Source organism: Vombatus ursinus, unplaced genomic scaffold (assembly GCF_900497805.2).
Source record: "Vombatus ursinus unplaced genomic scaffold, bare-nosed wombat genome assembly UNPS02014797.1, whole genome shotgun sequence".
Taxonomy (NCBI): Eukaryota; Metazoa; Chordata; class Mammalia; order Diprotodontia; family Vombatidae; genus Vombatus; species Vombatus ursinus.
This window is the reverse complement of record NW_020954575.1, coordinates 1847925-1866671: the sequence shown is the minus strand read 5'-3', so window position 1 is coordinate 1866671 and position 18747 is coordinate 1847925. Positions and strand designations below refer to the sequence as shown.

Below are 18747 nucleotides of genomic sequence, written 5' to 3'. Positions count from 1 at the left end.
GAATTTTATAGATTATTTAAACAGCCCATGCTAGCAAGTGTATTATTTCTCTGTTTTTTAAGCCTATTTTCTTTCTTGTTCTTTTTAAATCAATTTTCTTACTATTTAAGAAATAATTTGATTTTTTTCCCCCCAATGATTTTTTTTGACCTATTTAATTTGAAGTGACGCAGGTACCTGTTTTAGCAGCATAGAAAACAAAATGTTTACTTTGAATTTGTCGCCAAATAAAATGACTGTCCAGGCCACCAAACCTAGCTGGCTTACTTTTTTGTTTGATTTGCCTCTGTCAGTGGAAGAATCAGACATCATTGATCTTGAGAAACGCTATTGGCTGCTGAAGGCTCAATCCCGGACTGGCCGTTTTGATTTAGAGACATTTGGCCCTTTGGTTTCGCCACCCATTCATCCATCTCTGAGTGAAGGTAGGAGCCATTCTCATTGCCTGTAAATGTCCATTTGTTGAATTTTTCTCTTCCCACCCCACCCCCATCCCCAGATCAGTCTTCATCCATGATCTTCTCTTAGCATGTTTTTTATCTAATTACTTTGTAATTGAAGGCCTGTTAATGTGTGAAATCCTTTAGGAGGTAATTTTCTCTTCTACCCCTCACCATCCCAATTTTACAAAGAGTGTTTTGAGTGATTTATCAAAAATTTACCAGAATAATATTCTGAATGTGTCAGACTATCTCATATGGAAATGCTAGTTCCATTGTACTTTTTCTTGGTCTGATCACATCTGGAATACTGCGTTCAGTTCTTGGTAAAACATTTTAGAAAGGACATTGAAAAGGATTGAAAATTATGCCATATGATTATCTCTTGAAACACTGATTGGAAATGTTTAGTCTAGAGAAGAGAAGATTTATGCACGACATTATCTCTGTCTTCAGATATTTAAATTTTGTCATATAGAAGAGGGAGTAGGCTCAGTCTGCTTGGGTCTCAGAGAGCAGAACTAGGCCCAGTAGATAGAAGCTACATGGAGAACAATGTTGAACTAAGTAGAAGGAAGTACTTCTGATGAATAGAGATGTCCAAAAATTGAATGGGTTGTCTGGTTAGTAGTGAGTTCCCTGATACTAAGTGTCCAGTAGAGGCTCACTGAACACTTGGGATGTTGTAAAGGGCATACGTGCTTCATATTAAGAGTTAAGCTTACCCCCGAGGTCCTTTCCAACTCTGTGATTTGATGATTCAAGTCTCTTCAGACAAATTTTGCTCTCTTGTAATCCAGTAACGTGAAAGGAGAGCTTTTAGAATGCTGGAGCTTCAAGAGATCTTAGCATCTAGTTCAGCTTCCTCATTTTATAGATGAGGAAAATGGAGTCCCTAGAGATAAAGTGGCTTTGTCCAGGCTAGAAAGCTAGTAGGTACCAAATCTAGAATGTGAACCAGGTCTTTTGACTTCATTGGTTTAATAATGTTTCTACTATACCATAGCTGCCACTCACAACAGCATTTTACTTTATCCCCAAAAGAATTTTATTTTAATTAATTTATTTTGATTTATTAATAATCACTTCCATAAATTTTTGAGTTTTAAATTCCCCCCTCCTCCCCTTCTCCTTGCTCAAGAAGCACGCAATCCGATATAGGCTATACATATACATTCCTAATAAATATATTTTCACATTAGTCATGTTGTAAGTAAGAATTAGAACCAATAGGAGGAACCACCAGAAAGAGAAAACAAAACACAACAGAAGAAAAAAAAAAAGCAAATAGTATGCTTTGATCTGCATTCAAACTCCATAGTTCTTTCTTTGGATGTGGATAACATTTTCCGTCATGAGACCTTTGGAGATGTCTTAGATCCTTGTATTTCTGAGAAGGGTTAAGTCTATCAATATTAGTCATCGCACAACGTGGCTGTTACTCTGTACAATGTTCTCTTGGTTCTGCTCATTTCACTCAGCATCAGACCATACAAGTCTTTCCAGGCTAAAAGAATTTTAATGGAGATCCTCAACCATCTATAAACATTCTTATATCTTATATGTAAACAAAGCAGCTAAACTGATTTAATTTTTATTAAAATTTTTATTTATTTATAAATTTTTTCCCTTCTGTTTCCTCTCAAAGCCATTTTTAAAAAAGGATATTATACTGACTGCTTTATTAAAGGGGAGGAAAAAAATATTTCAGTAGATACGAGAGAGATCCCACAAACTAGCCATTCCAAGTCATTGTAGCTTCATGAAGAATATTGGGATACTAAATCTGTTTGAGAACTAAAAGTTAACCTTCAAGCTCTAAACCATTAACTATAATTTCTTATTGTTTGGGGATTTTATTCTCAATATTTTTACAATATTAGTCATAACTATTGAGATATTAACATGTAATCAATAAGCAATATTATTATAATTGTAATACAATGAATAAATGAATATAACTTATATGTTCAGTTTAGCATCTGAGCTGTGAATTCTTTACCTACTAAGTTATTTCAGGTCTGGTAGAGTGGCTTTAAGGAGCCTTGAAAAGGTGTAAAATATCATACATATACCTTCCTATTTCTCTTCTGTCTGGAGAGTGCCTTTCTCCAAAAAGCTTGAAATACTTTCTTTTTTCCAGATTCTTAAAAAGTTCAGTCTTTAGTTCTTTTATGATAGTTTCCTTGATACTTCCGTGGATCTCATTAATGCAGATATTCACTTACTCATCTTGCAACCCTATCCTGTCCATGCCTTCTTATTCTTTGTGTTGCCATTTTGCTTTCCCTTAAATATTCCACAGAGAATCCATCTGATATGCTAGACGCCTTCCTCTGGGACTTTTATCACTTAACAAGTACTATTGCATCACTTAATCTCTTTATATCTGTTAATCCTCTTACTATATCGCTAGCCATCCTTCTCTCACAATGGTTCCTTTATTTAGTGATATTCTTCAAAAGTTATTATAACACAGTAATTATGCTTCAGCCTATTTGTATCCCATATTTATCTTCAGTATACTTTGAGTTGTCTATTATTTTCAATCTCTTGGGATTATGCTGATGCTTTGATATTCAGCATATCATTGGGAGAATAGTGGTATTAAAAAGATGAGTTATTGTGTGAGGGAATAGCTTAGAATCATGGAAGGTGCAACATAATTCCCGGAGCAATTCATCCATCTCCTTTACTTATTTTAAATTTTGGGGCAAATTCATTTTCCATTTTTAGTCCCTGTGCAAGATAAATATAGTGATAGAAAAACTCATTCTACTGTCTATCCAACAGCATATCACAATCTGAGTATTATAGGATGTTCTTCCACTTGTTTTTGTTTTTTTCCCCCTCTGTGGATTATTGCTAGGTTAATCTCTTTTGAGTAATCATGGATCCCATTTTGGAGGTGTCTGTAGAAGCCTGAGGCTCCATGCAGTCAACACAATGTTATCCACAAACAGGAACATTTGGAGGACCTTGCCATGTATAAAGAATCTTTCGTTAGGATAACATTCAGGACAGATTTCTTAATGACAGCGTAAACACCTTTGGCCAGCATATATCTCTCTGTTTTTTGCCTTGCTTGATATCGTTAATCAGAGGATTTCTAAATAAAATTGTCACTGTGGTTGCATTTCTAAAAGAATCATAAATAATTTTCAATGTAATCAGGGGGGCTACTTTGTTGAAGTGTTTTTAACGCTGTTTTTCTCTAGAATCGAATTTCCTTATAATCAGCAAATAATTGCAACAGAATCTAGTCTTCTGTTGAAAATCATTTGTGAAAGCCCACCTATGAGAAAGGGCCTATAGGTCCTCAGTCATTTTGTGTGTGTGTGTGTGTGTGTGTGTGTGTGTGTGTGTGTAATACTGTCAATGCTTTTTTTTTTCCTCTCCTTTTGGTACGTGCTGCTCTTTGATATATTAAAAAGTCATCTGTGAGTGCATTCAAAATTCTGTGTTAACCTTTAAAATCTCATTTTACTGTTACTACAGTTTTCTTCTGTATATATTCGTGCAGGTCAGCTCTTTTCTCAGTTTCATCCTCTTAAATACCATTTCTGTTTTTTAAAGTACACCAGGTACTGAGGTGTTAAAATTAAAAGACATGCCTCTGTTATCAATGATGACAAAAAAATTGCTGTAGAAATTCTGACAGATCTTTTTTGTTGTATGTCTTTTTGTTCTCCTTCAAGCTTCATCTGTCAATACTCTTAGAATAAACTGACTTGATTGGACCTGAAGTCAAGCTTCCTATGAGTTTATTTGTCCCTCCATTGTTCACGGTTTTGTGATCTGTGAATACAATATTATTAGTTAAGTCCCCTCCTTTCTTTTCTGTAATGTTTTGCAAATGAGCTTGCACCTATGACTCAGATTTATATATAACACTTAAAGGTTTGCACTGCTCTTACCTCACATTATGTGGAGTAGTTATCTTACTCATGTAACACAATAAATGTCAGAGGTGGCATTTGAACCTGAATCTCTACTCACTCAATTATACTGTACTATATTTTTGTTTTTGTGTTGTTTGTTTTTTGTTTTGTTTTGTTTTGTTTTGTTTTGGTGTGAGACAGTTGGGGTTAAGTGACTTGCCCAGAGTCACACAGCTAGTGAGTGTTGTGTGTCTGAGGCTGGATTTGAACTCAGGTTCTCCTGACTCCAAGGCCAGATCTCTATCTACTGCGCCACCCTGTGCTAGCTTTTAAACTATAGTCAATCTTTGCTGCAATGTTTCTACACTTGGCAAGGAGATCATATGTTTTGCTAATTTAGGTAGTTCTAGAAATTTGGCTTTATTGTTGTAGCCAACTGTTAGGCTTGTTTAAAATCAGTTAAACTTCTCTAAGAAATGGTAATAATTACAATCCATGTCTTTACATCTATTTCCCATTTTATATGTAATTTTAGTAACAAGCATGTCTGATCCATTTTGCATCTTTTTTGCTCTCCTTCTAGTTAAATCTATAAATGCTTTTGAGGTGAACTGGCTCAGTTGGATCTCAAAGCAAACTCTCTGCAAGCTCATATCTTGAGCAGAAACATTTAATATTTGCCAGTAGGCACTAAACTAAGTTATTTCGCCATAGCAACCTATGAAATAAAGAAAAAAATTTGAATAGGAAAAAGGAAAAGTATTAAGATCTTTCTTAGAAGTTAAAAAACTTGAAATATATGTTTATATATAGAAATATGTGTCTACATATGCAAGTATGTATATTTATATCTCTGCCTACATATATGTGTATATAGCCTGGGAGAAGTGGCTAAGGTTCCACCCACATAAGCAGTATAGCCTGTGAACGTTACTCATTCATCCCAGCCTAGGTCTGAGTGTTTTTCCCAGAGAAGAGTCAACCACAACAATGACCCCATGGCTATCACTCAAACTGTCTCTCAAGATCTTAGCGATAATTTTGGTTTGGCAAGGTCAGTAATAGAGATAAATATACCCCTGCTGCTTGTCACTGTAGTTCCTGAGCCCTTACCAGTGTCCTTCCCATAAAATAAAATTCAGTAACCATAATATCACTAACTCTTAAACATAAAACATTTACTGCACAATAAGACAAAAATAATAATACAGCTTTTTACTCAGTAGAAAATAAAAGCACAAGTAAGTAAATATAAGTTGCTAAGTAGGAGGCAGTCAGGAGTAATCAAAATATCACAATTCCTTTATAAACATGTCTCACTCTCAGTGTCTACAGGGAGAGTGGAGAGGCACATGAGTGGGGAAACCCATATCTCTAGGGAAACTCACGTCTGTTTTGCAAGCCTTGATATCTCTGGTCCCTTCAGGAAATATCTGAACCTCACAAGGTCATTTCTCTGCCAGCTACTCTCCTTCTCATTCTTACCGCTCTCCCATTAGGCAAAGCTTCTCCTCTTTTTTTCTAAAGCCAGTGAACCGGTGAAAAATACTTTTAATTCATAGCCCCTTAACTGAGGACTGAGAAAATACTGTATTCTCGTAGGAAAAAATATCAACGTTGCATTTATTCAGTAACAAGCAGTTCCCTTAGGCCAGAGAACTGCAGAGCTCCTCATTTGGCTGTTTGGGTAATATGGACAAACTCTGCCTTTTCCGTTCTGCTTTTAGCAAAGTAAAGCCTCTTGTCCAAAATGAGAGCTCCCACCAAAATAGACAAAAATTTATCTTTTCCTCCTCTGTTTCTCCTCCAACCATACAGGACAGATGGAGACAATCAGGTACCCCCAAGTAGTTTTCTTTCTGTCATGCTGTAGGTCTTGCTAGAGAGCAGTAAGCACAAACAGCTCTCTACAACAGCAGAATTCAGCTCTCTTCCAACTAGCAGAGCAGCTGAAAAGTTGAGATGATCCAGCCTTTGTGCAACCAGTTATCAAAGAAATACCTTTCTTCCAGTCAGCAGATTCTTAACAGAGCAGATAAGGGCCTCCCAATGAACAGTTAGCCATCTTAACTGGGAGCATCTTTATCCTTCTTTGTCTTCTTTTCCCTGGCTTCTTATGATTTCTACCCTTCTCACCTTAAGCTTCTCCTTTTTCTCTCCACTTTCTAAATACCTCAAATTAGTGCCTTCATGTAAGCACTGAGTCAAGACTTAAAATGTGAATCCCACCTTTCTGTCAGATATAACTCTAGGAGTCCTTATATAATCTTCCTATACTTTATAGTCATTTGATTTACAATTTTTCAGTTATAACCTTCAAAACTTTAAAAAGTCACATACAAATAAACTGATGAACTATAATACCTGTTAGCCATCATTATCTCAGTCATTATATCATGTTCAAACAGGTTCTTTCAGTATATTTATCTGAAGGACTGTTTTGTCTCTTGTCGTCAAATAGGCTGATTCTCCTTGACATTTTCATCCAGGAACTGTTTCTTTACAAATTGATTACTGCCAGTTTCCCTGACAGTTGAAAAATTTCTGCCTTTTTCTGCAACGAAACGTCATACACAAAAGCAACATTTACCTTTATATCATGATGAACTAGTGACAGTTGTGAGAATGACATTGACTTTCTTATTTTCCAACCTGTTAACTATATATTGAAGACTTAATCACATTAATGGTTTGTCTTAATTTTTGTTTATTCTCTCACTTTCTAATCCTTTCTTGATTTCTGTACTCACACTGCTTTTATTTTCAGAAAAAAATATGTCTGTTAGACATTGAATAATTGGGGAAAATGAGAGTGTCTCTTCTCTTTGGGGATGGGATTGGGTCAGGAGGGATTGTGAGAATATGTGCAGATTGTGAGGTGAGATTAGAGACTTAACACTCACTGGTAAGGAGAAAAATGGTGAAGAAAGAGTAAATTTGTATTGACACTTTATCCCCTGGGAAGTAGACAAACCCAAGGGAAGGTTAATAAGGTAGCATCCATGGCAATGCCTTCTAAAAGAACATAAGGCATTTAAGAGATATCTCTTATACTGTCATCTTGGCGTGCGTGTGCGTGTGTGTGTGTGTGTGTGTGTGTGTGTGTGTGTGTGTGTGTGTGTGTAATTGTGCCAGGAAGCTTTTAAAAGAAGAAATTGTGCTCCATAGCTATCTATGTCCCTAGTCTCTTTGATTGCTACTGATAGAAAATGTTTTACATCTTTCCTGTTTTATGGCAAAGGGACAAGTTTATGAATGTCATACAAAAGTGTCAATAATTACATAAAATCTGGCTCAACATAGGTTATCATGACACTTTCCTATCTTCCAGGTTTGTTTAATGCCTTTGATGAAAATCGTGACAATCACATAGACTTTAAAGAGATATCCTGTGGGTTGTCAGCATGTTGCAGGGGACCTCTGGCTGAAAGACAAAAATGTAAGTGTACTAAATGTTGTCTGTCACCAAAACTTCAAACCAGTAAGTCTCTAATTTAGATTAATTGAAAGCTTTCTTTTGAGTAAGACTTGAATTTTTAGTAACTTTATCAAATTGATGAGAATCTTTTCAGTAAAAATTACAAAAAATAATAAAGCAGTTAGATAGTACTTTAAGGTTTTGAAAGTCCTTCACAGATATTATCTCATTTGATCCTCACAACAATCTTGAGAGGTAGGTATTATTATCCTGATTTTTACAGGTGATGAAACTGAGGCAGAGGGAGATTAAGTGACTTGACCTGGGTCACACAACTAGTAAGGGTCTGAGGCTGGATTTGAACTTAGGTTTTTCTTACTCCTGGTCTGGAGCTCTTACCACCTAGCTGTCTGTGGTTTATTTCTCATGATATGGAGGGTTAAAACAAATTGTCATTACATTTGGCCTGAATGAGAATAGATGTTTTGCATGATTGTTTATGAATGCATTTTTACTAGTTTGTTGCTTTTAATTTAATTTTGTTATATGATCTTTGTTGTTAATGCTGAGGTTGATTTTTTTATTTATTTTATTTTATTTTATTAAAAAAATTTTTTTTTCTTTGCTTTTAAGTGAGGCAGTCATGGTTAAGCAACTTGCCTAGGGTCACACAGCTAGTAATTGTCAAGAGTCTGAGGCCAGATTTGAATTTAGGTCCTCCTGATTCCAAGGCTAAAGCTCTATCCACTGCACCACCTAGCTGCCCCTGAGGTTGATATTTCAAATGGACTTTTGATTCCTGTTAAATGAAGTAAATGACAGAACTATATTGCTCCTGATAGATTTGAAATTTTCTAACAGAATATTTTCTTTTAGTTTCTATAGTATTTACTGTTTCTTGAGTCATCTGGAGGATAGGTATTAGATTCAAAAATAAGATTTAGGTGCATTTCTATCATTTGTATTCACAAATATTTTATTGACAGTAAAATTTATTCGCAAAATACAGTTTTCTCAATTTTTATTGAATACTAAAAGTTTTTTAGCCTGGAAGTGTTGTTTAGCCAAAATACAATTACAGTATAAATTCACAAGCATAAATATATTGTATTATTAAATCTTAAGCATTTTTTAAGAAACTGCAGGCAGTTGACATTTAATTAATTTAGCTCATATATATTTACTAGTTATTTTTCTCTCTTTCTAAAAATATAATTTTGCAGTAGTTGCTTATGGCTGGTATTGAATTTTGATTCCTTGATCTCGTCTAGTAACGTAAAGTATGAACCGGTCATATATCATAGCAACAAAAATAAATGATCTGAGAACTTGAGAAACATACTTTTCTTTTTAAGTCATAATAATTCAAGTACCTGTATTCATTTCAAATGGAGAATTAATTACTCCATTTTGATCTTGTTGCTGTTAAATATTGTTTAGGGATTAACTTAGATCCTGGCAAAAAATTATCTTAGGTACATTAATCTTTTCCATCTTCAACCGTTGTGATGGATTTAGTAATTTCTGTGAAACCTAAAGTTGAAAGTGAAGTTCTTTGTTTTTCAATAAAAGTTCATTATTCTTTTCAAAATATTTTCCTGATGTATTAAGGAAAATTAATAAATCAAAATAAATCATTTGGAATTAACAATGTAGCAGTTTTCCAATTTTTGGCATGATACATTCAGACTTTTGTGCAGAGCTGAAACTATTACACACTGCATTTGAGTTTAGTACCACGAGACAGACGTTTTGCTTTCAAGAAGTGAATGGAGAAATCAAGTTGCCTTTGACACTAAACTAGAGCACTATTTCTTCCTATAAAAAGGCCATTTGTATTATGTGCACCTGAAGAAACTGAAAAACTCTTCTGTGAGATCACCTTTTAAAATTTAGAATTATTAAGTTTAGAAATGAGATACCACCCTTAAACCAGCCACCATAGTGACAAGTCAGGTGATATGGGTCACATCCTAGAATTGCCATTCACTGCCTTTTTAACTTTATCCAGTTCACTTGATATCAGTGGATCTCAGTTTCTTCATTTTTAGTATAAGGAGGAATCATTGACCTTTAATAAATTTGCCTGCTCTCAATTTCTGATCCCATGATACTATGAACTAAGAATAGTGTGTATTTAAAAGCAACTTAGCTTTTTCATTTCAACTTGGAGGAAAAGAAGCTCTGTTTAGAGTGAAGGGATGATGTAAACCACACCCTGAATTTTTAATAAGATATTTTGTTTATGTGTGATATAGCATGATTCCTGCTGACCCAAAGCACTGCCAATACCATCTTACATGTTGTACTATATGACAACTTTACCCAGTCATACAGTTGCCTGAAAACTTTTAAATTTTTTTTATTTTTAGGCAATCGGGGTTAAGTGACTTGCCCACGGTCACACAGCTAGTTAGCGTCAAGTGTTTGGTCAGAGGCTGGACTTGAACTCAGGTCCTCCTGAAGAAAACGTTCTTGATTATCTGGAAACAATGGCCAACATTTTGCCATGTACTTTTGATTTATCTTACTTAAGAATTTCTCTTCATTAGTTTGTTTTAAGGTGTTTGATGTTGACCGTGATGGAGTCCTCTCACGAGTTGAACTGAGAGACATGGTTGTTGCACTTTTAGAGGTCTGGAAGGACAACCGCACAGATGATATCCCTGTAAGTTCTATGCTTTGAACCTCTTGTGGCAGTTTTTCCCCTGTAAGTTGGGTGACAAGGGGAGTTACTTACAGAATGATGTCAGTTTGGCTACTTCTCAAAGTGTATGCAGTTGGGGAAGAAAGAGATTTAAATGCGTTGGATTAGCTCTATTAGAATCCTTAGCTTTTTTCAAGACTCAACTCAAATGACATATCCTATAAGATACCTTTTCTTCTTCCCCTAATTGTTATTGTCTAGCTTCCTCTTCAATGTATTTATATTTTGTGTCTCTCAGTAAAATATAGGTTCCTGAAGACAAACATGATTTTCCGTTTTTGTCCTTGCATCCCCAGAACCTAGCACAGTGCCTTATCCATAGGGTATTTAATAAGTGCTTATTTATTATCTTTTGTTTTTAGATCATCTTAATTTTGCAAAATGGTTTTCCCTTTCCCAGAGAGCCACCCCTCATAACAATAAAATAGAGGGTGAAAACAATTTCAGTAAAACTAACTAACTAACATATCAACCAGTACAGACATATTGTAGTGTTCCATACCCATAGTGTCCAACACTTCTCCAAAGGAGTGACGGAAGTGCATTCTCTTATTTCTTTTTCAGAGATACACTTAGTCATAGCATTTAGTTTCAATTTTTTGTTTTGTTTTTGGGTATTTTTCTGTCCATTTACATTGTCCTTGTGTGTGTTGTTTTCCTAATTCTTCTCCACTCACTTTGCATTCTTCATATTCATCATTTTGTTCAATGTAGGGATGATACTCCATTCTATTTGTGTACCAAGATTTCTTTAACTATTTTCCAGCTAGTGGACATCTACTTTGTGTTTCCAATTCTTGGCTACTACAAAAAAGGCTGTTAGAAATATTTTGGGGTACATTCTTTTGCATCTTAGAGCAATTCCCCAGTGGATGTGTTCTAAGGAAATAATTCCTAAAAGATTATGAACTGCAAAATATGAAAAATTCTTCCAAATCACAACAGAAATGCAAATCAAAACAACTTAGAGGTTTTACTTCACACCAAGCAAATTGACGAAGACAAAAGATGGAAACAGTCAATGTTGGAGGAGTCCTAGAAAGACAGACATACTAATAAACTGCTTATGGAATTCTGTATTCGTGTAACCATTCTAGAAATCAGTTAGAAATAATGCTAAGAAAGTAACTAAAATTTTAATAGCTTTGTTGAATCAAATTGAAGATTTTTATTGAATGTGATTTTTAGGTTTATTTATTATTTTTGTCAAAGCAAATATCAGAATCTGTTCATAGTAAATTAAAATTGCCATCCAAAATAACAAAAATAATGTATATTCATTATTCTTCCCTGTTGCTGCATAGTATAATAAAATTTGTGTTTACTTAATGGTTTTTAATTACTCTTTTGGTTGTTTTTAAAGGAACTGCACATGAATTTGTCAGACATTGTAGAAGGCATATTGAATGCACATGACACCACAAAGGTGAGTTTTCGATAGGACTAATTTATATTTTTACCTAAAAACATTTGTCATGTGCCTTTCTGTTTTTGTTGATTTTAGAAATTTTTATAAAATTTATCTAAATTCCCTTGACACCAGAGTTGATAATTTTCTTTTTTGTCTGAAACTATAATTTCATTGGTGTAGGGATTTACTTTGATGTAGATTGGCAACTAATCTGTAATGTACAGTTTTAGAAAGTTGCTTGGAGTATTGAGATCTCAAGTGACTTGTCCATGGTCTCACTGCTAGTGTGTGTCAGAAGTAGAATTTGAACTCCATGCTTTGTCAGGTCAGGGCTAATTATCTACTATACCACACGCTTTAGTGTTCATGAATATATTTAAAATATGTAGTTAGGGAACTATCAACTGTATGGGCATTTTTCTGTAATCTACCCTCAGGAATTAAGTGAACTAGAATTAAAGGCATTACAAATCAGGATATTATTCTTTTATCCTTGTTTGTTAGTATTGTCTTAGTTAATTTTAATTCTCCTGTCATGCTCTTTATGTGTACTTGCTAAAAGAGCCAAGATAAACATTTCTTTTAACTAAGATTATGCCCTTAGGATCATAGAATAATAAATTTAGAGCTGGAAGGCACTTGAAAGGTCATTAAGTTCAACACCCTCATTTTACAGATTAAGAATCTGATGCCCAGGAATATTAACACCCAAGGTTACAAAGCTATTAAATGGAAGAAATGGGATCTGAACCCATGTTGTTCTCTGCTAAAAAAAATTGTCATCCCTATTTGTTACTGTCAGTGCTTTGAACCTTCACTGGACCACTTATAACAACACAACCCTGAATAAATTTACATGTGCCATGGGAGTGCATTTTCTGGCATCAAAGATATGTGTGCATTTATAAAAAGTAACATCCTAAAGTATTCTTTATATCGATTGTTGGTTCCCGTGCGTGTTGTGTTCTAGCCATCTGCTTACCTTATCTCGAGGTTTAACTCTATGTAAATTCTGATGTCTTTGTCTGCTTGGAAATAACTCATGCATACAAGGCACCCTTGCTTATGAGCCTTTCTACTCAGAAATGAAATGAAGTGGTAGACTAGCACATAGGAATAACTTATAGCCAATTGAAAGGAAGAATTTGAGGGGTGTTTATTTTTAGTTTAAGTATTATTTCTGCTTTAATGGATGACATACGTGAGGGGAAAGAGTCCTTTTGGCCTCTGTCATTGACCTACTTGGTCTCCTTTGCCTTCAGCCCTCTGTTGGCAGTATTTTGAGATACCTAACTCACGATAGGCCTGTTGATGAAGGCAGTAACCGTGTGACTGACCACCCTGTTTGTTCAATTTGATATGCCTAAATATTGATCTTCTTTGGTATACCATTGTTGGTAATGTGCCAGATTGTCAGACCCTTGAAAGGCTGTCGTTGGTTACATGTTTCTTGCTTTGTCAAAATGTCTTCATGGCCTTTATCTGTTCTTCCTGGACTTCTTAGCTTTTGCCACTGTGGATGGCCATGACCTCTATGCCCTTGGTTACTCATGGATAATATTTTCTGTTTCTAATTTTCTCTTTGATAATCAGCCCTGGAACATATGTGGGCAGTCATTTTTTGCAGGTATTCTAGTAGATATGTCATCTTTGTCTCCTGCCATACTATACCTCCTGAAAGACCTGCAGAATGACACCATGTTGATGGTGATGCATTTTGTTAAGGACATTTTGGCCAAATTTTGGGTCTTTTGTGAGTATGTTAGTGATACAATCACATCAATAAATATTTATTATTTGCTAGGCATTGTGCCACATGCTGGGGATACAAAGAAAGGCAAAAAAAAATAGTCCCTTCTCTTAAGGAGTTCACAGTCTAATGGGGGAGATAACATTCAAACAACTATGTACAAACAAGATATAACAGAATCAATTGGAGATAATTAACAGAGAGAAGGCACTAAGATTAAGGAGGATAAGGAAAGGCTTCTTGGAGAAGATGGGAACTTTAGCTGAGATTTCCTGAAGGAAACTAGAACATAGAGACAAAGTAGGAAGAGTTCCAGGCATGGGAGCCAGCCAGAGAAAATGCATACAATTGGGAGATGATGGCACCTTGTGTGCAAGGAAAAGAAAGGAGGCCAATGCCACTGGATTACAGTCTTTGGAGGTGAGTAAGGTGTAAGGAATGAAAAGGTAGGAAAGGGCCAGGTTATGAAGAGCTTTAAAAGCCAAACAAAGGATTTTATATTTTATCTTGGACGCAATGTGGGAAAGCACTAAAGTTTGTTAAATAACAGGGTGATATGATCAGATTTGTCCTTTAGGAACGTCAGTTTGACAGTTGGGTGAAAGTTGAACTGGTTTGAGGAGAGATGTTAGATAGGAAAATCCATCAGTAGGCCACTGCGATAGTAGAGATAGGAGGTGATGAAGGCCTGCATCAAGACTATGTCAGTGTCAGAGAAAAGAAGAGGCTGTGTGTGAGAAATGTTACAAAGATGAAATTGACATCCCTTGGCAACACATTGGATACCATTAAAGAACGAGTATTGGGTTCGATCTTGTCCAATCTTCAGTAAAAGAAACTGAGGCAGGGCTCTGAGCTAATAGCACAGAGCTAGGGTCATGGCCCCCTCTAATAAAATGTACCTTAGATCTTCTTCATGAGCCTCCTGGTGGAGGTACAGTCAAAAATAACTGGGGTCTTTCCATGCCATTGAGTTCACCACACTGGACTTGATCATTTACTCATCAAACATTGGTTAAGCAAGTGGATTCACAATGAAATCAAACTCAATTCAATTACTAACTAGTGACCTAAATAAAATAGGGCTCTAAATTAATGATTTCCCACATGAGGTTGATGCCTACATTACAAGTAGCCTTTCACCAAACAGGATGGTGATACTGTTGATAGTTAGGAGGAGGAATTTTGGGGGAATTTAATGAGTTTAATTTTTGATACGTTGAGTTTAAGATGTCTATGAGACATCCAATTCAAGATTTCCAAGGGCAAGATCTGTTAATTTTCCTCAAAGTAGGAGCAGACAGTATAGATGATCCCCTCAAAGCCTCTTAATTTATCAGCCAGCCTCTTCCAAGACTGGAAATCAGAAGATTACCAGTCTTAGCATCTTCTTTTGCAGTAAGTTTATGAGATTCCCAGTAATGGATACCATCATGTATGCTCCATGCTAGGGAGTCTCTGTCTGTTCATTTACCAACATGCTCTGAATGCAGAGGGCACAGCAAAAAGATTGTATGCTTGTCAACCTGCAGCTGCCGACAATAATGACCCAGAATTCTGTGGATCTCATGGGCCAATTTTCTCAAGTTGTTGGTAAAACTGTAGGTCCCCTCCATCATTACAAAGGTAATTTTTTTCTCATACCCAACATAGAACGTGATTATAGGCAGAGGTCTGCTGGATCCACTAAAAGTAATGCTAATGACATACTGTTCATAAACAGTGGTCAGGTTGCCCTGCATCTGGGTAGGATTGAGTAGGGAATACCTTTCCTCAGGCACCACAGAATGGCGGCAGGAAACTTCATCTCCTTTAAACTGTTGATGAAGGGAGCAGCTAGGTGGCTTAGTGAATAGAGTCAGGAGAAACTGAGTTCAAATTCAGCCTCAGACACTTCACACTTACTAATAACTGTGTGACCCTGGGCAAATCACTTAACCCTGATCCCTTCACCAAAGGGGCAAGATCACTTTTCCTAGCAGAATAAGATGCTTCCTGTGCATATATTCATGCCTGTGGTGTCTCTCCACTACTTTTTGCCTTTATAGTTTTCAAGGCTAGCATGAAAAGATGAAAATGAATAATTCTTCCCTGTTTGTTGCATTTTTTTCTATTTAAAAATTTTTGTAGTTGTATTATCATAGATCTAGAGCTGGCAGAGACCTTAGAGACCATGGAGTCCAACTCCCCTTATTTTTATAGATGAGAAAACAGAGGCTCAGATGTTAAGTGATTTGCTTAGGGTCACACACCTAGTAAGTGTCTGGGACAGTATTTGGATCCATATTATCCTTATTCCAAGTCCAGTATCCTATGTGCTATGCCTTGCTGCATTTCTTTGCTTTTTTTTTTTTTTATAATGGGCAGAGACCTTTTATCTTGAAATTTACAGATACATGCTTAATTTTACTTGTAATTAACCATTTATCTTTATTTTGAATAAACAGTGCTGTGACTTACTTTGTTGGGTATTGATTTTTAAGTATAAATTTTTTTATTAATTTCTTTTAATTTATCAACAATCACTTCCATAAGTTTTTGAGTTTAAAATTTTTCTCCCTCTCCAAGACAGTGCACAGTCTGATATAGGGCTATACATGTACATTCCTATTAAATATTTTCACATTAGTGATGTTGTAAGGAAGAATTAGAACCAATAGGAGGAGAGGCAGCTAGGTGATGCAGTGGATAGAGCACAGGAGGACCTGAGTTCAAATCCGGCCTCAGACCATACACTTGACACCTACTAACTGTGTGACTCTGGGCAAGTCAGTTAACCCCAATTGCCTTTAAAAAAAAAAAAAATTGAACCAATAGGAGGAGCCACAAGAAAAAGAAAACAAAACAAAACGGAAGAAAAAAATAGCAAAATAGTGTGCTTCAATCTGCTTTCAAACTCCACAGTTCGTTCTTTAGAAGTGGATAGCATTTTCCATCATGAGACTTTTGGAGAGGTCTTAGATCCTTGCATTTGCTGAGAAGGGCTAAGTCTAGCAACGTTAGTCATTTCACAGTGCGGCTGTTACTGTGTACGACGTTCTCCTTGTTCTGCTCACTTCACTCAGCATCAGTCCATACAAGTGTTTCCAGGTTTTTCTGAAGTCTGCCTGCTCATCATTTCTTATAGCACAATAATATTCCATTACATTCATATACCACAGCTTGTTCAGCCGTTCCTTAATAAGAACAATACACTATGACCAGGTAGGATTTATCACAGGAATGCAAGGTTGGTTCAGTATTAGTGAAACTATCAGCATAATTAATCATATCAACAACAGAACTACCAGAAACCACATGATCATCTTAATAGATGCAGAAAAAGCTTTTGACAAAATACAACACCCATTCCTATTAAAAACACTAGAGAGCATAGGAATAAATAGAATCTTCCTTAAAATAATAAGTAGCATCTATCTAAAACCTTTAGCAAGCATCATATGTAATGGGGACAAGCTAGAAGCTTTTCCAGTAAGATTGGAGGTGAAAGAAAGATGTCCATTATCTCCACTGTTGTTCAATATCATACTGGAAAAGTTAGCATTAACAATAAGAGAAGAAAAAGAAATTGAAGGTATTAGAATAGGCAAAGAAGAAACAAAGCTATCACTCTTTGCAGATGATATGATGATATAGAGAATCCTAGAGAATCAAGTAAAAAATTATTTGAAATAATAAACAACTTTGGCAAAATTGCAGGCTATAAAATAAACCCACATAAATCATCGGCATTTCTATACATTACCAACAAAGCCCAACAGTAAGAGATAGAGAAATTCCATTTAAAGTTATTGTGTACATTATAAAATATTTAGGAGTCTACCTACCGAAACAAGCCCAGGAACTATATGAACACAACTACAAAACACTTTCACGCAAATAAAGTCAGATCTAAATAATTGGAAAAACACGAGTTGCTCATGGGTAGGCTGAACTAATATAATAAAGATGACAATTCTACCTAAGCACTTTGTTCATATCTTTTGACCATTTGGGAAATGACTTGTATTCTTATAAATTTGACTGAGTTCTCTATATATTGTAGAAATGAGGCCCTTATCAGAGACACTGGTTGCAAAAATTTCCCAGTTTTCTACTTCCTTCCTAATCTTGGTTGCATTGGCTTTGTTTGTGCAAAAACTTTTCAATTTAATGTAATCAAAATTATTCATTTTGCATTTCATAATGTACTCTATCTCCTGTTTGGTCATAAATTCTTGTATTCTCCATAAATCTGACTGGTAAACTATTCCTTGCTCTCCCAGTCCAAAATATTTATAGGAGCATTTTTTTAGCGCTAAAGGATTGGAAACTGAGGGAGTGCCCATCGCTTAGAAAATAGCCGAGCAAGTTATGGTATATGAAGTTGATGTAATGCTATTGTGCTGTTAAGAAATGATATGATAGTCAGAAAAAACTTAGGAAGACTTGTACGAAGTGGTGCAGAGAGAAGTTCACAGAATTAGCAAAGCTTGTATAGTAACAACAATAAAGATAAACATTTTTGAAAGACTTGGAAACTCTGATCAATGTGATTGACCGACCACAAATCCAGGAGACTCGTGATGAACTAAGCTATCTACTTCTGGATAGACAGCTAATTGGCTCAAAGTACAGATTGAGGCATGTTTTCCTTATCTTCTTTTTGAAATTTTTGCACATGGCTAATTAGGGAAATAGTTTTATTTGACTGTACATATTTGTAGCAAGGTGTTTTTGTTTTTTGTTTTTTAATCAATGGGTAGGGTATGGAGAGTTTGAAACTGCATAAAATAAAGCTGAATTTAAAATACTAAAAAATAAAACCTTGTCACTCCAGTTTATTACCCCATGACCTTTGGTGAGTCACTTAACCTCCTTAGGCCTCAGTTTATTCAACTATAAAATGAAGGGATTGGACTAACTAGCCTTCAGAGCCTTAAAGTTCTAGGTTTCCATGTGTCTAAATATGTGATTCTGTGATTTTAATATATTTTACTACTATTACTATGTTACATGTAAATGTAACTATTTCTTCCTAACAAGAAGAATGCATTGATTTCTAGCTAAAATATTTGAGGAGCCTAAAAGGATTCTGGTCTCTTACTCCTACTGTCAGAAAAGGAAATTTTAGATTGTGTTATGCAGAACTTTAAGATAA

At 35.4% G+C, this 18747-nt stretch overlaps 1 protein-coding gene across 1 annotated transcript in view; it reads left to right on the top strand.

Annotated features, from left to right (window-relative positions):
• Nucleotides 1-18747, top strand: part of USP32 (ubiquitin specific peptidase 32) — a 260532-nt gene that overhangs the window by 146965 nt on the left and 94820 nt on the right. Inside the window, exons 6-9 of the mRNA XM_027870297.1 lie at nt 294-425; nt 7653-7760; nt 10292-10407; nt 11810-11872. Coding sequence (XP_027726098.1) covers nt 294-425; nt 7653-7760; nt 10292-10407; nt 11810-11872 — 419 coding nt within the window. The remainder of the gene's footprint in view (nt 1-293; nt 426-7652; nt 7761-10291; nt 10408-11809; nt 11873-18747) is intronic.